Source organism: Zosterops lateralis, assembly GCF_965231275.1.
Source record: "Zosterops lateralis genome assembly, chromosome: Z".
Taxonomy (NCBI): domain Eukaryota; kingdom Metazoa; phylum Chordata; class Aves; order Passeriformes; family Zosteropidae; genus Zosterops; species Zosterops lateralis.
The window spans coordinates 76,351,657-76,377,039 of NC_139800.1; the positions used below are offsets into that span (position 1 = coordinate 76,351,657).

Consider the following 25,383-nt stretch of genomic DNA (forward strand, 5'->3'; position numbering starts at 1 on the left):
AGCTACCACCTCAGTGTTGACCCTGGTTCAAACTGCAGACCCCAGAAAAAGACAGAAACTTGACACATTCCATAAAGGATATTATGCAAATACATTCCAAGATTATTGTGTCACTAAAATATACCCAATTAAAGAGATCTAAGTAGGGGCAGGACACAGGAAGACTTGCTATTTGACTATACTTTAAAACAAATAAATAAAACTAGACAGACCAAAATACGGAAGTACACCCCTCATCCCACCCTTCTCCCTTTAAGCACAAAAGACTTCATGTTTACCTTCTTAATTTTTTTAATATCTGGATCTTCATCTTCCTGGTTGCCTTGATAAGGTCGCATTTTTTCCTTTGTTTTATTCAGTGCTACAATCTGACAAAACCAAACACTCATTAAATGCTTCCTCAAATTAACAAAACCATTGGTTGGGGAACGAACAGAACAACAATTTCCCTTTACCCCAGCCTGTGGAAGTGGCACAGAATGATCAGCACATGTTTGGGGACAGGGACTGGAGGCCAGTACAGATCCCTGTCCAGCTGGAACGGGGAACCCAAAACTAACTGTGCCTTTTGGGCTTTATCAGCCTGGGACTACAACAAGGTTTTTAACAACATCCAGGGAATCAGAACAGTCTGGAACAGTCCATCACAGCTAAATTCAAACCTGAAGGCAGGGAAGAAATAATGCATTCAGTGGCAGCCACTCTGCAAAGCAGTGTGTCATCTTAAACATCCTGACTGGAAAAGTAACCAAACCAGCCCAACAAGCCCAAATATTTCAAAGCAAATTATTTATCCATTCACTGAAATGACTGTTGCATATTAACCTCACTGGGTTCTGCCATTTTCACAGAATATTACAGAAATACTGAATACCACTGATGCCTTTCAGATTTCATATTTTCAAGATTCTGTACTGCATTAGTAGATAACTCTGCACTTCATATAAAGTGTTAGCAAGTTCTCCTCACAGCTTAGTTAGACAAAACAAGACCCAGAACCAGAGGCACCCTTGCAGCTTCAGGCCCAAAAAAAGAGTAAACAGTGAACTGAGGAGAGAAAACTGGGAGGATGGGACTTCATAACCTGAAGCTGCAATTGGAAAATTAACCCAAATACGCAGATGGACCAAAACATATAAAAGTGTGAAAACCTCATGACCCAGCACCCATCTTGGGTGCAGCCTTGGCTGGGCTCTTGTACTGCCCAAGGTGTATCCTGCGAAGAGCTTTTAACAAATAGCCCCTTTATTCCTTTACCACTGCCTAGCCTCTGTTCCAGGCAGCCTCTCAAGGCACCACCACAGCCATGCACCCAGCAGAATGCTCTCATCAGTGATGGCCTGGTGGGTCTGGCACACACCTCTGACTTGAGCCTCTCGATCTCCGTGTCCTGGTCCTCCAGCTGGTGCCGGAGCTGGTTGGCCGCCACCTTCTCGGTCTCCACGATCTGCACCAGGTGGATGTACTTCTGCATCAGCACCTCCCGCTCAATCAGGATGTCTGAGTAGCTGCCGGAGAAAGCTCAGGTCACTAAAAACAGCCAGATATTGGTTTTTAGTGGTTTTTAGTTTAAGAAGGCTTCTGCTCCTGAAACAACTGAAAAAAACCAGGGACTGATGCGGATGAAAATATTTTAAATTATTCCTCTTCTCTGCCTAAAGAACTGTTTATAATAATCATAATTCTTAGCATGATAGCTGACTGTGCAAAACATTACTACTGTTAGATATTTATTATTGTTAGACATTTACTATTGTTAGATATCTATCTATCTATCTATCTATCTATCTATCTATCTATCTATCATTGAGTATGTATTATTATTAGATGTTTAGAATAGAGACTTCACAAAGTAGAGGCCTTGTCAAGGCTCTAAATGGGGGGGAATGATGCCTTAAGTTTTAGATTTCGTATTATCCAGATTCTGTACTGCATTAGTATGTAACTCTGAACTTCCCATAAAGTGATACCAAGTTCTCCTCACAGCTTAGTCAGACAAAACAATCCTTTTCCAGCCCCAGAACCAAGGACACCATTGCAGCTTCAGGCCCAAAAAGTATAAATGACAGCAAACTGAGGAGAGCAATCTGGGAGGATGGGACTTCATAACCTGAAGCTGCCATTGGACAATTAAAACTAATATGTAAATGGACCAAAACTTACAAAAGTGTGAGAACCTATGATTTCTCCTCCATCTTGAGTCCATCTTGGGTGTAGCCTTGGCTGGACTCTTGTACTGCCCAAGGTGTATCCTTGGAAGGGCTTTTAATAAATACCCCCTTTATTCCTTTAACTCCGTCCAGCCTCTGTTCCAGGCAGCCTCTCAAGGCATCACGACCTCCCCTCATGTGACATGGACAGATAACAGGGCCCCAGTGGAAATAAGCCTGCAAAGCCACATTTGTCTGGCTTAAGTTATAATGTACAGCTTGATCATAAACCACCCTAATCAAAACCACCAAATCATCCAGACTGAGCAAGTTTAATACCTATTTTTAGACACAGGTGCAACAGTACCCAGTTTCACAGCATCCAGCTACTGAGAGCAATATAACTGCACTTTTTATGAGCTTCTAATTCTCACACTAAGCCCAAGAACTTGGTAAATTTGTTTTATTTATTTTAAGGTCTTGATTTTTTTCCCATCTTTTGGGAGGACTTAGGGGAGCATGTAGCACTTCATCAGAAATATTTCTCTCCATCTGCCAGATCTCTTTATGGAAGAATTCCCATCAAAACTGTCATTTTAGTGTGCTAACACATGTTTTATTCTTTAGGCCATTTTAACATTACTGAAATAAATGCCTTTAATCTAATCAGTATCAGGAACCACGATATCAGTCTTTCTTTTAGCCCTTGTGCAGCTTTACCCTGAAAAAGTAAAGTGCAATTCTTTAGTGCAATTGGGTGCCACAGAACAACAGAGCACCATGTCAGAAATCCTTCTCAGCTTCAGGTAGAGGAGAAATCAGTTTCTCCCCATGCAGCATCCTCACCAGACTGACCCTGAAAGCAGCAAAATCAAGACATTTTGCTGCCTCTTAATCCAGGTTTTAGGAAGGCTGTTCCTCTGAAAGTTACATAAATTTACATGATAAACACAGCAGAATGGAGGCCCTAAATCATTGACAAAAGATCCCTCACTATAAGATATTGTGTCTTTTTTTCATTGTTGAGTCTGAGCACAAGATTCAACAGAAGGCACTTCTGGACTGCAAATCTCTTTCTTATAAATGTCTTCCTGCTTGTTACAGTGTTCATAAAACAATTAATATTTGCTATTAAATACTGTGAGGTTCTTAAAATTGCAGTAATGCACATCCTCTATAGTGTGCTTTCTTCTGTAAATATTTACTAGTATTTCAATTTCAATTTTGTGCACTTACACACTGCAAGGGGGGCAGTATTAAGCACAGCTATTGCATTCAACACCTAACCTGGAAAATAAGTTTGGGTTTAAATATTTAGAATAAGTACCCACAGCTTTCATAGAGTAAAAGTTTTCTCTCCTTGTACAGGTTATAAAAATAATAAGAAGTGAATTTAATTCTATTACACTTGCTGTTTTATTTTGACTACTGCAGAAGTAAACAATACACTGGAAAAAGGAAGGTCAGGGCTCCTCTTCCAAGAAGTAAAAAACACACATAAATAAATCTGTTATGAAGCAATCCACTTATCACTCAGTTGTGCAGAAAACAGCAGCAAGTATAAGATAGGTTCTTTAAATTTTTTCAATGATAATTTGTTCTGTTTTCCAAGAATTCTGGCGTTTTCTCAGAAACCAGAGTACTTCATCTCTTTGCACCCTAAAAAGGCATTTGTGCATTCTAAAAAGTGTCTGAAAAAGCACTAATCGTGTCTCAGCTAGCAGTAATTGTTTTACAGTATTATTAAGATAAAAATATATGTAGCAAATGTGATAAAATGCTTGGATTTACATTTAATAAAAATAGTCTTTCCTACCTAAAACCAAATCCAGACAGGTGAAACATCCTCTTTTTCTATTTATCCTTTTCAAAGAGTTCTAGAAGTTTTGCTACCAATTGTTTTCAACACAGAATTTGGCAGGCTTCACTTGGGTTTTATTCAAACTGATGAAAATAGTAGGAAAATAGTAGGACACAGACTCACAAAGGATGAACTGCTGATGTAGGACCCAAGATACTGTTACATACACTGCTTTTCTGTCACTTCTTTGTTTCTTCCTTTTGGGAAAGAAATTTGTCTCTATATCTTGGATTCTTTAAATGCATTAAGCTAGACTTCCACAGCTTTATTTTACTGGGGAACACAAAACTTTGCTCTGGAAGACTGAAGTTTTTGATTTTTTGAGATGCTCTTAAGAGTAATTCAGAGGACTGGCTTTGGCTGCCTAAAATGTCAGGCACAGCCTGGATACCAAACAACATCTTCTTCACTCCCATAATCAGCAATAAAAAGAAGAGTTAATTAGAAAAGCCTGTGTACACCTACACTAATTTATAGTAGGCTAAATCCATTTTCCTTCTCAAAACTACTGCTGGGAAAGGAAAAATCAAAGACTTTTAGAATAAACTTCACACACTTCCAACAGCCCTTTCCATCCATCTCTCTGCACGCCTGAGTAGAGATAACCATGTCCAAATGTGTTAATCGGAATATCCAGAGTAATCACAGGAGCCTTACAAGAGGACAGGGTATCAATATTGGCATGAATACATATGTATAAAAAATCCTTGTCAGAGAAAATTGTACAAAAACAAATGTCAAAGGTGTCAAAGCAACACAGAAAAATACATGAAACAACTTGTAAGCAGCCAGCCTAGGTCTGGTTTTCTGTCTGGGTTTAATAGAAAGAAACAACTGCTGCAAACCACAGCATATATGAATTTATATTAATATTTTATTGAGGGAAGCAATTCTGTGATGTCTAGTATAGATAAAAGGTCCTGAAAGCTGAGGCTGAACCTGTCTACTACCATCATCTGTAGAGACAGGGCTCAAAACAGATATTTCAAGAAGCTCTGACTGACCACCACCTACCTCAAGGAGAGAGGAAGAAATTAATAAAGCTCTGAGAAAAACTGCTGCACCATTTACACTGGCAGGAAAGCTGGAGAAAGTTTAACCATAGCCTCATTATTAAAGTCTCCTTGCTCTGGCAGCAAGCCAAGATAGAAGTTCCAGTAGTGCTACCAGCAAATATTTTTGTGCTTTATCCCAAAATGAGACCAGAGTTATGGCTCATTGGAGCACTCCATGCTAATTGCACTAAAGCTGCTCAAGCTGCTGGGACAACCAGGCATTTGGCCTGGCCACATCAAACCACCCTCTTGAAAAGCAGAATGCACAGCCTAATCCAGTCATTATGAAAACCAGGCTCTGGCTGTCTGGAAGGCAGAAGAAACTGCTTGCATCTGTCCCCACCCACCTCAAGCAGCTGCAGGACTCCTAAAAAGAGGATAAAGAGCCTCCAGACAGGTTTTAAAGCCTGATGGCAGAGACACAGCCACAGCAGGGATGGGAACAGTAAAAGCTGCACTAGAACATAATCAATCCACCCCAGTGACTCTAAGCAAGGTGCCTTGGTGTGTGACCCAGGGTTCTGAGGTATCCTGGTGTCAGCCAGAGCCACAGGGCAACATGAGACCTCCACACCCCAAATGATTTTTACTGACCATGATTACATGGTCTTTTTAACTGAGAGGAGGAAATACCAGCTGGACGACAGAGCCTTTGGAAGAGTGGATTCAACAACCAAAGCACCCAAATCATGTCTATGGGGAATGGCTCACTCAGGAGCTGGGGTGCAAGGGGAGGGAAAGCCATCCTGTCATGTGGGGTGGAGAATGTGCTGGAAGCACCTCTCATCAGCCAGTGTGTCACCCACTAGACTCACAACTCACACCAAAACCAGCAATTCCCATTGTCCTGGAATTCCAGCCAGAAAAATCTGACCATAGGAATTCAGCCACAAACTGGAGGAGGATGGCATCCCACTCCATTGTGCAAAATTGAGACGGAACTCAAAGCATGAACAGAATTGTGGAATGGGTTGGGTTAAAGGGCATTAAAGAGGACCCAGTGCTGCCCCTCACACTTTCCACTATCCCAGGCTGCTCCAAGTTCCATCCATTCTGGCCTTGGACACTGCCAGGGATCCAGGAGCAGCCACAGCTTTCTCTGGTCACCCTGTGCCAGGGCCTCCCCACCCTTGTAGGGAACAATTCCTAATACCAATTTTAAGTCCCTCTTTTAGTTTAAAACCATTCCCTCTCATCTTCTTGCTATCTACCCATGTAAAACATCATTCTTCTTTTTCCTGAGCCCCCTTTAAAAGGGAAGCTTATGAAAAGTTGCTATGAGGTGTGCCCAGAGTCCATGGAAAGGCCCTCCACATCTCCTCTCAGGCTGAGAACAGCCACCAACCACAGGGGTGTGAAACTCTTCATGGGCTACAGGGAAGAGTTTTTTGGGATTGTACAAATCTTGTTATGGAAGTGCAGGAACCAAAGGCAGGGAAAAGGAGGCATGGAATAGGTTTGAGGAGCAGCAAGCTTTGGGAAACACAGAGACAAGGGGATAGAAGGGTATAAAGTGTCATAGGTAACCAGAGTGATCAATACACTTGTTGGCCGTGATCTGCACATCACCACCACTACCCATCCTGCCTTCTCATCAAACTGCGTTTCTCATTCCTCTCCTTGGTGAGGGGACTCTGTGTGTGCATCCAAGGAGCTCTCAGAGCCACTTTCTGGAGCTGGTGCCAAGAGGCCACAGGTCCCTGCAGAGCCAGAGACACAGAGGAGAGCTGTGAGCCTGGCCTGGGTGTGTGACCACCAGCCACGGCCGAGCCAAGCACTGGGGACACACCATGGCCAGGCTGGACCAACAGGGACTTTGTGGTTTGACTGCTGGGGAGCACCAGAGACCAGCCCAGCTTCTGGGAACACCACGGGGTGGGGTGGCTGGCAGAGAGGTGACTCTGCAGACCAGTATGTGCCCAGCTGGAGCTGAGAGCAGCATGGGCACTTGCAGCAGCCGGGTGATGACTTAGATTTTAGCTTTCCTATTTTTCAAATCTTCTACTGCAATACTGCGTAACTCTAAACTCCATATAGAGTGTTAGATACTGTCTTCACATTTTGGTCAGGAAAAACAATCCCTGTGGGCCTGAAATTCAAGGACACCCTACAGCCTCAGGCCCTAAAAAGTAGAAACAAAAGTAAATTGAGGGGAGCAAACTGGGGGTAAATTACTTCATTACCTGAAGCTGTAATTGGAGGATTAACCCCTGATATGTAAATGGACCAAACTTACAACTGTCTGAAAAACTTGTGAGCATCATCCATCTTGGGTGTAGCCTCTGGGAGGCCTCTGGCTGCCCAAAGTGTATCTGTTGAAGGCCTTTAATAAATACCCACTTTATTCTCTCAATCTTGTCTAGCCTCTGTTCTGGGTAGCCAAGGCATCACAGGGATGGAGGTCCAGAAGCAGCTCCTAGACAGCCTGCACAGCTCAGTGATTTCTGGGGGGCCCACACTGGGTATATGTACTGGATGCACCTCTCTGCCTCATTTCCAGCCCACCAGAAACCATTGGTTATTAAATTGTAGTTATTAAAGCACCAGGTCGCAGCTAATACAGCTTCACTGACAGCAAGACATCAGTACAAGGCAGCCCTCAGCTGCCACACTGAGCCTACAACCACCTGCAAAATACTTTGTAAAATATGCAGCAAGGAGTGCCTATGAATCTGAAAGAAAGTCTTTTTGCTTCTGTTTTTAATTTTAATTCTGTTTTTAATTTTAAATTTAATTTTAAATTGTTAGAGGGTAGTAGTTCCTCATGCACTTTGAACAGCAACCCAGGTGAAAGAAGCATTCCCATTTTCCTCTCTGCTCTTCTCCCACATCACCTGTGCAGTGAGCAGATCTGAAGGAGTGAGATTGATGAAAACTAAGCTAGCAATAAATTAAAAAAGCCTATTTTCTTTTCAAATCAGTTTCCCAATTAAGTTCACATTTGTGCCCCCATGAGAGAAGGGTTTTCATTCCCACACATGATAAATTTAAGACTTTGGAATAAGTTAAAGTAGAGAAGTACAATAAATTTTATTAATACTGCATCCTTTTTAAAAATAAAGCATAAGTGGTTTTGAGCTAAATGCAAAAAAGCCCTAAAATATAGAAGATTTTGTAAGAGAGAGTGCTAAGTCCACCTCAGTGTATTGAGGATGAAACAGATTTTTTCATAAGAGAACAAGTTCTGGAACAAAGCCAAAAACAGGACTTCCAGATGCAGTCACTGACAGAAGAATTAGGATTTGCCAGGAATAAATCCTCCTGCCCAAAAATATAGCTCAGACAAAGCAAACCATGCTCTGCCACCCCGGATATTATTGAGAAACCAAAACAGTGAAAATTCAAATAAAATGGAAGGATAAGAAAAGTAAGTACAGATGTGGAACTGATAATGAGGTTTCATTAAAATATACTGGATTAAATATCGCAGGATTAAAATTCCTGCTCTAAAGCCAAACAATCCCCCATGTGAGGAGAGGGCTCTATGGACAGAAACAATGGACAACATCACAGCAGAAAAGATTCTTAAATTATGTACTGGCACCCAAATAAAATTCTTATTTACACAGAGTGGACCATGGGGTGCACTGAAATTGGAGCATCCTTTAGTAAACTCTCTGTTTATAGCTGACAAATAAAACATGGAAGAAATTTTGATGGCTATGAACATGTACTGGGGAAAAAAAAAAGGCAGTTCAAAGTTAGATCTTCTATATATCAATCTAAGAAAATAAAAAGCCTCAACTACCTCAATAGCATTGTCTCAGCTAACACAGGGATTACCACGGCTCCTCGTGAGGATAAGACCCTCTGGAAAGCAATTAAATATTTCCCTTTCTCAAATGCCAGCATATTCACACAGGACAAGATGTTCCCAGGTTTGTTCTCTATATAAGAGTAGTGGCAATCTTCTCAATGCCTCCTACAATTTGTAGCTAAGACACCTGAGATAGTACAAAGAAGTATCTTTAAAGTGCTGCATAAAATGCCATTCATCGATTCCTGACAAAAACCTGAGGTTAGGCTCAAATCAAAAGTGGCACTTAAGAAGCTGCCAAAACTTCTCCCATTTGTCAAAAATACAGATAAACTCAAGGGAAAAGGTCTAGATCATGACAAAGGCAAAAAATCTATCTCTAAGAAAATCTGTGCTATTTTGTTCAATTAAGTTGGCAAGAAAAGCCTTACACAGGACTCTAAAACTATTAGCTTGGCCTCTTTTTATGTATCTTCAGCAAAAAACCCAATGGTTTTGTAACTAATTAGAAACTCCAGGTTGTTTTGCTCAACACAATGAAAGCAAACAAAAGCAGCTTCCAGTGAAGCAGAAAATAATCAGAGCAAGGAGGTAACCCACAGTAGAGAATAACATTCCACGCTTACTGACTAAATTTTACAATTTTTTTGGCCACTTTTTGGAATTTTGTCCAAGAAAACACAAGAAAGCCGTGTCTGTATCCCTGGGAAACTTCCCCAATAAATTTAGATACCTATGCAGAAAAGGTGATTAAGAAAATCCCCTAAATGGCATAGGACTATGAGCCTGTCCATCACAAAGTTCAGCATCATCAAGAGACAGGTCTAAAAAACCTGGAAACAGCCAAATAGCAAAAAAGGATGGAGATAAAAATATTGATCTTAGTGGCCTCAGAGATCCAGCTGTCCTGTAAAGCCTGCAATTACAACTCCCTGGTGGAGCCAAAAGCCAATCACCTGACTCTGAGTGTCACAACCAACTTCTTCACAAGTTCTCATTGTTTTCAGCTGTGTATTGTTCATCATTACCTCTCAAGTCACCAGCAGCACAAGGCCTGCAGCCCCAGGGCCTCATTTCACAAGCTCTAAATTAAAATCTACGAGCTGCTCATGTTCAATTTTAGTTCTGAAGGAGAATCACTCCTGTTTACATGGCTCGTGTCCTAAGCAATTCGGGAGCTGCCTGGCTCCTTGTGCGTTACCATGGCACTGCAGATTAGCTGAGGTGAGTGTGGATGGGAGGAGGCTGCAGAAAGTGCATTTCCGCAGTGGCTTTGCCTCCACACACCACTCCTCAGCCCTCCAGTGAGATGACTTTCATTTAGACTACACCTAAACCCTGGCCACTTGCCACACAGACCTCTCCTCAGGCACAGAATACTGCATGGCTCGAGCTCTCACCACGTCACTTTTCACAAAACTGTGGGTCAGGTGGTTCAGAATTTCAGTTCAGACGTCAAAATTTTATTTGCCACACTTCATCATCTTAATGGCTTGACCTCCTCTTTCTTACAGTTATTTCTCTCTAAGAGTTTTTAAGGGAAAACTCATTTATTCATCTGTCATATCATTAATTTCCTCATTCACATGACACGCTTGTCTCTTACAGAGGGCTAATCCTAGGGATTGTTTCTAATAAAATAATATTCTTCCTGAAGTAATTTCAACTGTAGCACAATTGCTTATGAAAGATAAAAGACCGTGAAATAAGCATTGAACAATAAAAGTGGTTTTTTCCTATTACATACTCATGAATTGCAAAAAACACACAACTAATACACGTTAACATTATTTTTGTTTGGAAGGTGGGTTTAGATTTTCAAAATATTATCCATTTATCTGTAATAAAATGGATCAGAGGGTCACAAATCAAGTTTCATACCTGGCTTGGTGAATAGCTTCTACCCACTCATCTCCATCAACCTCATCCTCACAACGCAGCTCCAGTGGCTTCTGCCCCTCATGGCCAAAGAGAACAGTAAAGTAATGCTGCAAATTAAAACAAAGGAAAAAAAGGTTCAGAAACTCTTAAATGAAAAAGATACATAAAAATTTTAAAATGAACAAAAAATACAAAACACAAAAATACCACCCAGCAAATAAAAACCACCAGAAGTCTTTCTATACTCAGCCCAATGTGCTGCCAGACCAAGGAAGATGTGTTTTTAGTCTTGAAACATGGGTTGAAGCTAAAACTACCCTGAAAATATTCCCCTGTGTATCAAGGTAATAGCTTTCATGTACTTATTGCTAAGTTATTGTTCTAAAACTTCCACATCCAAGACAACAAAATAGAATTCCCTAAAGAGCTCCTACAGCCAAGTACAATAACAGAACTGCAGTGGGGTGTCAGTAGTTCTCTCTCACACATTTTTTAACCTAAAATTTTCCTCACAAGCCAGCATGGGGACCAAGCCTGAACCACCACCTCCTCCTCCTGAGAATGCAGACTGTGCACTGGCTCCAGCTTATTCCCCACTCTCCCAGAGGAACAGGGACCTTTGCCATCCATCACACTCCCAAAACATGTTTTCCCCTCTGTCCAGAAGCCTCGTCCATAATTGTATTGCAGCTACCTTTTGTTTTCATAAGAAAATGCTAATCACCCAAAAACTGTCATATTCTCACTGGCATTCCCTGCATGAAGGGCATTGCCCAGGTATGTTGCACAGAGCTTTCAGCGGGGTTTTGGCTACTCTCAGAATGTGGCATTAAGAGATTGAGCTAGTGGGGAGGGGATAGTCACCAGGTATCTATCTTAGCTCCTATTTCACAAGGACATTTATTTACAACCTTATTTTGCCCAGCTGGTGTACCAACTTACAGCTAGGCAGCAAACAGACTTCTTCCAGCTCAGATGAAAGCAGGCCAGAAAATACTCTACCTAAACATACATCTTTAATTTCCACAGGTGTCTTAAATGCACCTTTAGAAATCCAGATGTTTCACGGGCAGCAGAACCAGTGAGGGTCAAAAAAACCATCTGGGTTTGGGTCTAAGGTAATTCAGGAGCAATTCTGACTGAACTTTCCTGGTTCCCTCCATCGTCCTCACTGCCCAGAACTCTCCCATCCCTCATCCACTTCCATATGTGTGCACAGGGAACAGAAATTCCTGTCTGGGCTCCAACAGCCAAACTCAAGCACTTGTATATTTGGCTTCCGTTAGGGTAACATGAGTACAAAAAAAAGGCATTCCGGGGGAGAAATTATTCACTTGTGTATTATATTATTTTGTTAAACATCACTACACATATATAAAACACTCTTCATGCAGAAGACCACCAGAACTGCAGGATTACAGACAATCACAGCAGAAATTAGGCCAAATCAGAAGCAACATTCACATTTAACAGGCTTTAAATAAAGCAAGTTCAGGCTCAGATCTGTTAAGAAATTAAACAGCTCCAGAGCCCAAATGAGGATTAATAAATGAGTAAAAGGACAATATTATAACCTGTGGGGTTTCTACAGAGCATATAACTTAAACCTGAATGCCATGAATAGGAAAGAAAAAAACATTGAATCAGGTCCATAGGATTCTCCATGGCAGTGAAAGATAAAAACTTTTACAACAATACAGTGCAGTTGAAAATAACCTACAGCACACTGAAAAGTGCAGCAAGATTACACACAAATGTGCTCTGTTTATAGAGTGGAATAGTCTATTTTAAAAAGCATATTTAAAGATAAATCACACTGTTCAGCACTGCATATTATGTAACAAGTTATTTGCGTTTCATAAAGCTGTTACATATAAAATTAGAATAACGACACAAGTGCAGACAAGCACTGGATTTAATCCCATTGTGTGGGGATTCAAGTTAGAGACAATATCAGAGCCCTCCCTACTTTCTTAGTGCAGCAACTCAGAGCTCTTTAAAGCAAGACTTGAAGTGATCTCATGTCACAGAATTTAAACTCAGAGGTGTGCAGTTACCATGGTGACAGGCACGCCAGAAACACTCAGTTAGACCAAGAAAATGCATACATTTAAACTAAATTAGAGGGCAACCACAGTAGGTCTGGACCCTACTAATGGCAACTAAAACTAAATTACAGAAAGCATTTGTTTTGAAATCACCTACATCTGTCAGCCCCTCAAAAAGGCATATTGCATTCAAGCATCAGCATCAACTCTCACTTCATTTATCCAGAAATAGTCAACTCTAGAGCAAGCAAAGTGCAATAAAAATATCATAACATGCCTCTAAAAAGAATCTCAAAGTCATCTTTGAATTCTCTTTTCAAAATAAATGTTTCTCATTTAAAAAACTGATTTACTACAAGAAAATAAGATGGTATCTGTGATGCACTATTACATTCTCCAGTAAGTGATGTATGTGAGTGGGCCAGTATATATAATTACACAGAGACAATATAATTTTAGCACTGCCATTCAATGCCAAACAGTTCAGCTTGCACAGCACAGTAGCACAGTACAGGTGAAAAACACCCTTTTGGATACACAGCATCCTTTTCCTGAAGGGAAAATAGTGGATATTTAAGCATTGTAGCACATATTTGCATCAACTACCCTCATCACCATCATTATCCCATCTGCTGGATACTAGGAATGCATTGCTGTTTCAATTTCAGCTGGATAATTTTGTTGTTTATGTTTATTCTGAAAACCACTGGACTCATAGAAGGTAATAGGAACAATCTGTGTTTTGACATAAAGCAAATTAAGTCATTTCATTTCAAGGTGTCTTTTCAGTATTCAGGAGCACACATGTGACATGGTAAGGCTTCATTTGCACAAAAACCCCTTTGACAGAGTTCTTCAAAGTAAAGCCTGAGAAAAAAGAGGAGGTAAAGCTTCAGGTACCGGGCACAGGTATGCGGACATGACTGACAGCCAAGGAAAGAGTTAAGGGACCTCAGGAGCACTGCTGTGTGTCACTCCTCTGGCTGTACCTGGGGCCAACCAGAGTTCCTCTCTGCAGTGAAAGAAGGAATGAGGAAGGAGCTGAGGGGTGCCTGAGACAAGACTGGAGCCAGGCTCAGACTGGATGAAGAAGTCCTGCACCAGAGCTGGGCTGCCTAGCAGCTCACAGCACAACTCTGCCCTTATGAAACTGCCCAAGTGATGGCAGTGCTCAAAACAGGGCAGCAAAACCTCCACAGCTGCCAACATTTCCCCTTCACAGGGGAAAAAAAAACATTGTTCTGATTACAAAAAAATCACTCAAACAAACTCTCACCAAAAAAACCACGATGAAAGTGTAAAACAAAAAACACAGCAAACAAACAAACAAACAAACATGCACACAAAACAACCACATAAAACCAAAATCCAAAAGCCAACCCCTCAAAAAAAAAAAAAAAAAAAAAAAAAAAAAAAAAAAAAAAAAAAAAATTAACCCAAATTCCCTGTAACAGAAATACTGCTTTTAAGACCATTGAGGTCAATTAGTGGTGATGCCCCAAACAACCCCATGACTGAAGCACTGAGGGACCCAGAGGAACAAGGATTCCCAGAGAGGTGCTAGCACCTGTCACAGGTGAGGACAGCTGCTGCCCCAGGGAATGTCACCTGGCAATCCCACTGTGAGCTCCTGCCTTCAGCTCCTTGTAAATTTGGTCAGCTTTGACTGTCCAGGAGGCAAATGGGGAAATGATGCAAGTGTCAGCACTTATTTTGATATCCCATCCTCCCATCAGCAAGTCAACAGGTAAATCATGTTCCAAGGGGCACCAGGGTGACACAAAATTGTCCTGTGAACTTTCAAATGGTGTGTGTGATATTGATAAGAATGGAAAACCAGAGATGAAAAACAATGGTAGAAACCTTGCCTGTGTACTACCAAGATTGCTGCCAAAACATTAAGAGCCCTAACAAAAGCCTATCTTCAATGTGAGGCATGAGGAAGCTTCATCATTTGCCATGTTTTTATATTCACTCCATCATGTTTGCAAGGGCGTGTTGCACACCTTTGATGCTGAAAAAGGTGACAGAGGTGATTAATTAAAATTTAACATGACAAGCTAAAAATATTTCTTGTTCTTGACTTCTAAAGGCATTTTCATTTCAAAATCTGGAAGTCTGTGCAACCTGAAATGCAAGTAAATTACTGAGCAAAAGAGAACAATCACTGCAGCAACTGAAAACTCCCCAGTAATCCCAGAAGGAAAAGCAGCAAATTGCAGTTTAAATCAAAGCAGCTTATGCTATCCAAGGACACATTAACTCATGAAGTTTTCAGATGTGCTCTACTGACGGTATTTCGCCCAGCTTCTGAAACACAAAGAAAAATGTGTATTCTGTATTTCTCACATCCTGGGGAAAGGGAAGGAGAAGAAAGAGAAATGCTGGGAAGAAGGCAGCACCTCTAGAAAGGATTAAGTGGACAAGGATGAATGTATGGAGGTGAGGGAAATGTTTGGGGGAGGAGGCACCAATCCCTCACTAGGACTGAGATTATTTATAGCACTGTCAGGACAAGGGGAATGGTTTCAATGAGAGGAGGGTAAAATGGGATCTTGGGCAGGAATTGTTCCCTGGGAGGGTGGGGAGGCCCTGGCACAGGGTGCCCAGAGAAGCTGTGGCTGCCCCTGGACCCCTGGCAGTGCCCAAGGCCAGGCTGGAGCAGCCTGGGACTTTGGAAGGTGTTCCTGCCATGGCAGGGGTGGGATGGATGGGCTTTAAGGTCCCTTCCAACCCAAACCATCCTGTAATTCCATGGCTCTGCCAGCAGAATGCTGGTGCCTCTCTGCCAGGGAAGATTCTCCCATGCTGGGACTTGCTGTGCCACCACTCCTGGCAGGAAATCCACATCCCACTGCTGTTAAATTAGCATGAGAATGGAATAATGACAGGACTGAGAATTCATTTTAAAGTTTCCAGGGAGATCCACTGAGCCAACACATTTCATATTTGTATCACACCAATCAGTACAAGCTATAATGAGAACAGGATTAGTGGACATCAGAATTAACACAATATACTTGGGAAGAGTCAGATGGTTTTTGTACAAGGATGGCATCTCCTGTAAATTGAGAGGAGATCTCAGAAGGGTCAATAGGTGTTGGGATTGCAACAAAACCAGCCTTCACAATGATTTTGACAGATATTTAGAGAAATGCTTAAGAATCTATAACTTAAAAGAAAAATGTCATTTCATGGATTAAAAAAAAAAAGAAAAAACATCCTATCAAAAGTTAGGGAACAGTTGGAATACTGGGCCACCTGTGAGTTCTTAGAATGAAACAAAGTCATCAAAGGACTTCCTCAGGAAATTCTGTTGAGGACTGGGACAGGCATTATACAGGATGATAAAGTTTGCAAATTATTTGAGCTAGTAATGAGGAGAATCTATTATCAAGAACTTCAACAAGCCTGAGTTACTGGACAGCAACATGGCGGACAGAATTAATTGCCACAAAAGCAAAGCAAAACACTCCAAGCTTTACATGCAGAAGGATGGACTTTGTGCTTGGTAACACCACTCAGGGGCAAGATCCCAGGAAAGGTTCCATGAAAACACCATCCCAATGCTCAGCAATGCTAAAAGAAGCAAATCAGAGTACAAGGATGACTGGGAAAGAAGCATAACAAAGTGAACAAGGCAGTTACTAAATGAAACATCCTGAATACCATGGGTACTTTTGGACTTTTCACACAGACATAAATTGGGAAAGGTTCAGAAAAACACAGAAGTGGTGTGGAAAAGGTTGAGGTAAAAACTTAATCTGGGACTCTTCAGCACAAAGAAAGGACAGGGGATGATGGTTTTGAGACAAAGGAGACCAATTTAGACTGGATATAAGGAAAGAGCGTTTTACCATGAGGATAGTGAGGCCCTGGCACAGGCTGCAGGAGGAGGTGGGTGCCCCTCCTGGAGACATCCAAGGTCAGGCTGAACAGGGCTCTGATCAAGCCCTGATCAAGGTAAAGTGTCACAGCTCATTGCAGGGAAGGTTTGACTAGGAAACCCTTCTAAGGTCCCTTCCAACTAAAATATTCTGTAACTCAGTGGAGGAAACAACTTTGAGAATACAAAAAGAGTCTGCAAAACCAGAAGGTGTACAAAGTGGACTAATAGGGTGTCAGGTCTATTTCTTTTCCAATTAAAAATAAAAAAAAAAATCTATTAAGCAAAGGTCAGAGAAAACAGCTTCAAAACAAACAGAAGAAATTGGTTCTTCACAGAGCTGGTGATAGTCTGGTGTTGCTCTGTGACAAAGGAAGTGGTAAATGCAGTCGCAGTGATGTGCAGGGAGAGCAGACGGTTCACTGTGCAAACTTTCTGGGCTAGCAAACACACAGAATTCACATATTTGGAATGCAAACAGTCCTGAAGCTGAAAATAACTGGAAAGTCATTTCAGAGAAGAGGGAAGAGAAAAGTAAAATAACTATTAAGTTGATGCTTTCCCCAGCATGTCTTCATGGCCAGAGGGTTTCATCCAGGGTTTAATCCTGCCCATGTGGGACAGGTAATTAGAGTAGTTGGACCTTTGGTTGAAGCCTTTCTCATAGTCCTGGAGGGGCTAATTAAAACTTCCCTTGGTGGCATGAGAGCTTTCTACAGCCTTCAGATTGCTTTGCACCTGATTATAAATGAGATGTGTTGGTACCTTCATGAAATGCTGGCTCTTACAAGATTCATGGGGTTTTTCTTGCTAATTTTGGGATTGATTTTGATTCTTTAAAAAAAAAAAATAGTAATTGGAGTATTTCAGGTTCTGTGTTTCTTTCTGGTGACACCTGGGGATTAAGGAGGATTTTTTACTATTTTTGTATTACTTCATCATCCCTGATAGCTAGACATCTGATACTGAACAGAACTACAGAGAGAAAAATTCAAGAGATAAATGAGAATAGGGTTTTTATCTGCCAAGAGCACATTAGAAGATACTGGATCTCCCACACTGAGGATATTCAGAGTTGAGCTGTGGTATCTGCTCCAGGCTTAGCTTCAAACTGGGCAAATACAAAATGCCTTGTACTGGTTGGGGGATGGGATGGCTTGACATCTCCTTTCTTCAACCAATATTGAATTAATCAAGTGCCAACCTGCTTCACAAAATCTATTCTGACATCTGACAGTGAATTGCCTTCCTGAGCCATCCTGCAAATATTGTCTGGCCAAGAACAACTGAGATAATTACATGTAATTATGCAATCAACAGTTTTCCAATTAGGGAAATTACACATAAATGCACCCTGTGTTATAAACTCTTGCTCTGTCAATTAGAAAATACCCTGCCCAACTTGCATGCAAAACAGAAGTCAAGGAATACACAAAGGTCACTGAGGACCTAAATTCTCCTGCAACTCTGTTGACTTGCATTGAAATTACACCAAATTACAGTGGTTATAGCATTTGTTTTCATGGATGAGAGAATCAGGCTAATATGGCCCCATCTGCTCTATTTTCAATGCAGACCATTTGCACTTCAGCAGCAGCTTATGAACAGGGAAAAACTCCGCCATACAAAAGGAAATTTTAACAAGTAAAACCTACAGGAATCCGTACAAGAAGTAGGTGAAGCTGAATTATTCACTAGTAATAAACTGAACAAGGGGGTACCTTCATCCCAAAGTGCATTTGACACAGTCCAGGGGGAATTTCCTGCCAGAACCCACAAGCCACTTGCTTCCCCAGGGACCTGAGAGCCGCCTAGCAGGGACAGCACAGCCATAGTAAACACTCACAGCCCTGCCAGGGCTGCTGCCTCTCCTCCCACGTGCACCAGGGCTCCTGGGGCTGCCTCTGACACATCTCTGCATCTCATTTCCCCAGGTGACTGATGCTGCGGCTGTGCCCTGAGGATACTCCTACAGGCTGAGTTCCTGGAAAGTGGAGAGTGATTCCTGCAAAGCGTGGCCAAACCCAACCTGCCCAAGCCCAGAGACAGACAGAACTGCTCCAAAGACCTGGTGGTGGACACAGCCAGCTCTCTGCTCACCCTCAACCCCATTCTCAGGATTCTAATCCTCCCAAGCCCTGGGGAAAGGACACAGCACTCAGAGCTGCAGCTCACAATTAAACACAAATCATTTTAGCTACCACTTGTTGCCTCTGATCCCTCTCAGCCTTCGGTTTCTCTGTGATATATTCCTTATGCTGGCAAAGGAGCAGCTACTTTCTTGGAAAGTGTTGGTTGTAGTGGTAATTTAAGACGTTTTCAGGACTCACCCATTCATGTGGAGAGTTCAGCAAAGGGCGGGTACCTGTGGGAACCGCAGCAGTGAAATGTTTGCAGTGCAAGTGATGGAGAAGGAGCACAGAAATCCTATTTTCCTTACTGATGACCCAAGCCAGCAGGTGGGCTGGGGGCACAGCCCCTCACTCCTTGTCTCTGTCCCCATTCCAGGGTTTCAGCAGCTTCTACCTGACCCAAACTGGAGGGAATGAACGGCCAACTCAGTCCAAGTTTTGGTCCCTCCTCAAGCAGGGCACAGCTGAAGTGAACCAAGAATACAGCCCTACCACATAACTAAGCACAGAACAAATAACTTAGTAGAAATCCAACTAAATTAGTAGAAATAGAGGTATATCAGTAGGAATGTAGCTGTATCAGTAGAAAAATGTGATGCTCAAACTTACATAGAGTGGACAGATGGGGAAAACAGACAGAAACAGACCAAAGGGAGTACTGTAATCAGTTGCAGTGTTAAACATTTTTCAGGACTCAAAGCTTTCTGTGTTTTGCTTTTTTTTCACCCTGTCTCATTTGTTCACCAGCTGTCTCAACCTTAACCTTTCTCCTTCTACTGACAGCCTTGTCCAAACAGCAGCCAGAGCTCTTCAGCCCTTTCCCCTGGAACCTGACAGTGCTAAAAGCTCCTCCACACCAATTCTGACACAAACCTCAGCATTTGGCATGCCCTGCAGAAGACATCTCTGTATTTTAATTAAAAGATCAGACTTTAAAGGCCAGAAGGAGCATTTATAACCTTCTATTTTGATTACTTATATAATATGGACCAGAAAAATCTCTCCAGAGAGCTCCAAACATACAGATCAAGATGAGACACACACCCTCCTTCATCAATCCTAACACAGAAAGTAATGAAAAACCTTCCTGACCCCAATTTAAATTTTTCTAGGTAATAAATTACCCTCACTGCTGAAAACATGCAGCTTTGTTTTAAAGAATGAGCAGGCAGGTAAATAATGAAATTATATGAAGAGCCTGGATTTTGAAGATTGCATTCCCACATTGTGCACTGCAGGAGTGAAGACTAGCTTCCTCAGCAAATACTGTCACATATGTACCAAAAATAAAAACAAAAAAAAAGATAAATCCACCCCAAAGCATTCACACAAACAATTTCTATAGAGCAAACAATTTTGATGTATTAATTTACAGGAAGTGGATTAATTGACTGTCTTCTAATTATATTCTGAAAATATGCAAACACAGGATTTGACATTTTCAAAGCTCTTTACAGACAGTAACTAATCTCCGAACTCCTCTACAAGGTAAGAATTATGGAGCCCATTTTAGACACAAGGATATGTGCAAAGATGCCCAAATATAGATCTGCTGTAAAAGAGTTCAACTCAAGATTGCTATAAACAGAGCTCCTCTCCCTGAAGTGAGCCAACACACGATAGGGAGGCAAGAATAAGAAGTCAGCACATCTCAGACCTTGTTACATCCCTGTTATATATAATAATTTCTATCTATAAACATTTCCAGAAAAAAAAATGCAAACACTTGAAATTTCAAGCAACTGCGGTTTTCTATGAGATGAGGGACAAGACTAGTACAGTCATACACTAACACCAAGGGATTGACAGGGCTCTGGTGAAAAATTAAAGACCACTGCAAAGAGCTAAATACAAGGTTGTCATGACACATGAATGATTTTATGGCATGGGAGAACATCCTTTTGTTGGCACCATGCTCTCTGACAGCCACACTCTGTGGTTAAGTAGCCCTGAAGGGCTGGAGCCTCATTATAACCTTTAAAAAACAAAACAAAACAAACAAACAAACAAACAAAACAAAAAACAACAAAAACAAACAAACAAACCAAAACAAAACAAAACAAAAAAAAGGCAAGAAAAGTGACAGACTGTGGTTTTGAGCAAAAGAAGGTAATTGCAACCAGAGCTTTGACCTCAACCCCTTCCATTTACTCACAGTCCACCAGAGGAGCACTGGCTGGTCTGGCCACCTGGATGAAACCCAGGAGGGCAGGGAATGACATTCCAGAAGCCACAGAGCAGAACACAGAGCTGCTCTAATCACAGCTCTCAGAGAAACAGGTTCTTCATTCTTCATTAACATTTCACTTTCCAACCTCACCCCCAAGGACTGTTAGTAGAAAAGTTCTCATTTAGGGAACCTGTAACTGCCTCTCTCAGCACATCTGGATATTCCAGACCCCCTGGAATGGGGATGGTCTGGACTACTGCACCAACCCCCTGAGCAAATGAGGTTCACTCAGGGAGATAAAATTTCAGGTCATCAAAGATCCAGGGATTGAGTCCTGTCCTGTCTCACCCACCAAGAATTTTGGATGAAACTTCCATGACATTTCTGCACACATTCTTCAGTCTACTGTCCTTCGAATTCTCCAAGTTTGCAATTAAAAAAAAAAAACAAAAAACCAAAAAAAAATCCAAAAAACCCCACAAAAACACAACAAAACAGAAACAGAAAACAAACAAAAAAACCCCCACAACACAAACAAACAAAAAATCCCACCCAAACAAACACAAACCAGTGCACTTCACCTTGGCCAAGAAACAGTGAAAATTATTCCACCATATGACAATCCTTCCCTAATCCCCAGGACTTCTGACTGTCCATTTTCAATTTTTGGTTTTGCACAAAGATTGTCTGAAATTTCCTTAACTGTTGACATTATTTGGACATGCTGTAACAGTAAATACTCCAATACTCCACCTTACAAATATAGGAAAAAATCTCACACTGACAAGGGTCACAGCCATCAACATTTTATAAGAAAGGTAAGAACTGAGTTGCACTACACCAATTGTGAGCTGAAAATTAAGTTTTCAAAATTTGGCTGAGATTGTTAAAATGTGTTCAGGCTTTATGTCAAACAAAATTATGTTCAGGCTGTAAAACCAATAGCTTTACAGATAGAATCCACATTTTATAATATTTACTGTCAAAGACCCACTTAAGCATACATTCAGTTTTCAACAATTTACCCAACTGGAACTACAGCACATGTTTTCTTTTCAGGTTTTTTACTAATATGTCCCAAATAGTATCAACTGTGCTACACTCAGTAAGAGATTTTGGAGTTGATTCAGTTTGAATGGTTTTCAATGTGAAGTATTTTAAACACAGAGACAATATACCTAATATTCACCCAAATTACTGTCATGATATAGCAAACACATGTTGAAGTTTGCTTTTTAAGTAATTCAACAATTACTCATATTCACTGATAACAGGACAGAAACTTTTCACATCTTACAAAGAATGCCTGGATTTCTGTTCCCCCACAAATTGGTTGTGAATGCTCTGGTTTCAGCCACACCTGTCATTCCAGCACTATTAATCAAACAGCAAAGTTTGTGCAAGAGATAAATTACTCATGGTAGAAAGTATAATCCCTTTCTCACTCTCTGCACTCACTTTGCTGGACTCTGTGGCAGAACCTCCCACCCACCCAAACAGCTTCACTGAGCCCCGGAGCCAGAGGGGAAGGGGCTTAAACCAAACAGACCAGAAGGAGTTACAGAATCACAGTCACAGAATCATGGAATTGTTTAGGTCGGAAAAGCCCTCAAAGATCTCAGCCCAACCCTTCCCCAGCACTGCCACAGCCACCACTGCCCCTTGTCCTCAAGTGTCACATCGACACAGCTTTGAAATCCCTCCAGGGATGGGGACTCCAGCATTGCCCTGGGCAGCTATGGCAGGACTGGACAGCCCATTCCAGGAAGGAATTCTCCCAGTATCCAACCTGAGCCTCCCCTGGCCCAGCCTGAGGCCATTCCTTCTCCTCCTATCCCTGCTCCCTGGGAGCAGAGCCCGACCCCCCCCCAGCTGTCCCCTCCTGTCAGGGAGTTGTGCAGAAGGTCCCCCTGAGCCTCCTTTTCTCCAGGCTGAGCTCCTTTCCCAGCTCCCTCAGCCCCTCCTGGGGCTCCCTTGCTGAGGTCCTTTCAAACACCCAGTAACAGAGAATACCCTTCCATCAACTCCTTCCCCCCAGAGCTGTGGCAGTTCTGGGTGCCAAGCAAAGAGTTGCTGCTCTTTTTTTCTGCACAGAATTTACAGAAGGATTTGTGATAGCAAAGCTGAAGAGCTTCTTTATTGATGCATTAGCTACCTTTCCATCCCACAAGTACATTCTAGCACTGTTAGTTAATCCTGATTCCTCGAAGCACCTTTCTGACAGCAGAGGTTTCCAGATGTTCCACAACTCTTGTGTGGCAGCAGTGTCTGAGCTCCCAGCACTTGTCACTGCCAGTTCTTCTGAGGTCGTGCTGTGCTCTTGTCACTGAGGAACAGGTGTCTCTCAGCAATGCAGTTCAGTGGCACATTTCATATCACATGCATTTAAATAATGCTGTTTGATTGCTGTTATTTAATGCCATTTTGGTTCACAGATTTCCTGGAATACTTTGTGCAATGCATCAGCCACTTCCAGTGCCAGACCCACTACAGAGCTGACCAGAGCTCTGTGTCCAAGGGCCTTGGGTGTCCCCAGGCTCAGTGACTGTGCTCTTGTCACCTCAGAGGCCACCCAGGCTGTCCTGGGCAGAGCAGAGCCTGACCCTGCTGTGCACACACAGGGGATTTGGGAATCTCAGTTCTCACAGATTTGACGACTTGAGAATTTATTTGAGAATATGTCCTCCCTGCAAGGCACAGGTGGCAGTGACAACCAAGAGCAATCCTAAGAGGGCAGCACCATTCTGGAGAGGACGGAGTTACAGAAGGGTTGAAAAGTGGGGGCAGAAAAGCACAGGCATCACTTTCTCTCTCCCAGAAGAGAGTAAATTGTATGCAGAACAATGGGATTTCCTGTTCATTTTCCACAAAGAGAATATTTTATGTTCCTCCTTCTTATGCAATCTCAAATTTTGCTTTCTATGTCAATACATATCCCCAGCAGCAAGAGCTTTCTCAAGCTAACCTGAATAAATACAGTGATTTTGGGCTCCCAGGGGATATCATCTTTGAGCAGGAAAGCCTTCCTATTGTTGCTGTTCCACAATAAATCCTGTGAAGCCCTGGCTTGAGAAGTGCAGAACAGCATCCTCATCTCTCCTCTGTGGCAGGAAAAAGGCCAAATTTACTATTTCTTGCCAGTTTGACAGTTGTGTTTGATAGTTGCAGTTCATCAAGTCTTGGACTTGCCATACAATGGAAGAAACTCTTAAGTAAAGCTCTTACTTCCACTATGTTTGCTTTTCATAACAAATTGGTGAAAAATCTAGGACAGCAAATGAAGTAGAGTGGCAAAAGCAGCTTCGGCTTGGATACAAACAGAATTATTTTGAGGGATGTTATTACACTTTCTTTCAGTGCTGCCAATACCAAGTTTTAGAATTTGTGATTTCTTCCCTTCTACTGGAGTTTCAATAAGCTATACTAAATATTCACATATCTTATATCATGTAATAGTACAGCCTGAACGATCAAAGAAGTATTCACATGGCAAACATTGAAATTCAATTTGATTCACATTTCTTTTCTCCATTTGCACATAAAAGTCTAATTTCAGGGACTGAATCTCTGAAATCCTGAAATCTCCCTTCCTGTCAAGTAAAGTACATTGCCTGTTTTTTCTTTTAATTTTAACCAAAACTCATTTTTTTTCCTTAAATACAGAAAAAGTCCCATCTTTAAACCATCAGTTTCCATCAAAATGTCTGAGAAACAGTTTATCAGTCAGAGCTGCCTCTAAATACAAACAGTTTCTTTTGTTTTTTGTTCTTAAATCACTGGAATGTATTGTGGGAAGACTATGTCAGAAATTCAATTTCTCTTCTCAAAATCCTCTCATTTTTCAGAGCTTTGTAGCCTACATGAATATTACCCTTTTCAAAGGCAGAGAAACACACAGCAGTGTGTAAGGATGGAAAAGCCATCCAGTTTTGCTGCTGATAACAAGAAAGGGAAACCATAAAGAACATAATTTTCTGCATTAGCAGGCATACAGGGCATAATGTAAAAAATAGAGTAGGAATTCAGCTACAGCTTTCAGGTCAGTTAAATGCCTTGATCACTTTTTTTTGCTGAAAACATATTTCTTTTCTGCAGCAACAGATAAAATATTCCTTAAGTCATCTTTTCTTGAAGACTATTTCTAACAAAAGGAAAAATACTCCTGAAACTTCTGCTTTGATTTACACCAGAGCTGGGCAAGGGAGGGGTGGGGGTGTGGCAACAGGTGAAAAACCCCACACCTTACTATTCTAAAGGAAATTTAAATGCTTCTCTGTATCAAGAATTTTTTAGAAACATAAAATGAAAGCAAAAAAACCCAACACTTTGTGTTGATTGAACCAATTGTGATGGACCAACCTGTCCCACAAGGACCTGTGTGTGCCTCAGAGTGATGGTGATGCAGCTCCAGGTGTCCTCACCCCACATAAGGCTCTGTGATGG

At 41.6% G+C, this 25,383-nt stretch overlaps 1 protein-coding gene across 1 annotated transcript in view; it reads right to left on the reverse strand.

The window, feature by feature from the left end:
- RASGRF2 (Ras protein specific guanine nucleotide releasing factor 2) overlaps nt 1-25,383 on the reverse strand; it is a gene marked incomplete at both ends in the record, with an annotated part of 109,478 nt that overhangs the window by 62,641 nt on the left and 21,454 nt on the right. The window contains 3 exons of the mRNA XM_083884182.1: nt 279-368; nt 1,361-1,508; nt 10,705-10,811. Coding sequence (XP_083740308.1) covers nt 279-368; nt 1,361-1,508; nt 10,705-10,811 — 345 coding nt within the window. The remainder of the gene's footprint in view (nt 1-278; nt 369-1,360; nt 1,509-10,704; nt 10,812-25,383) is intronic.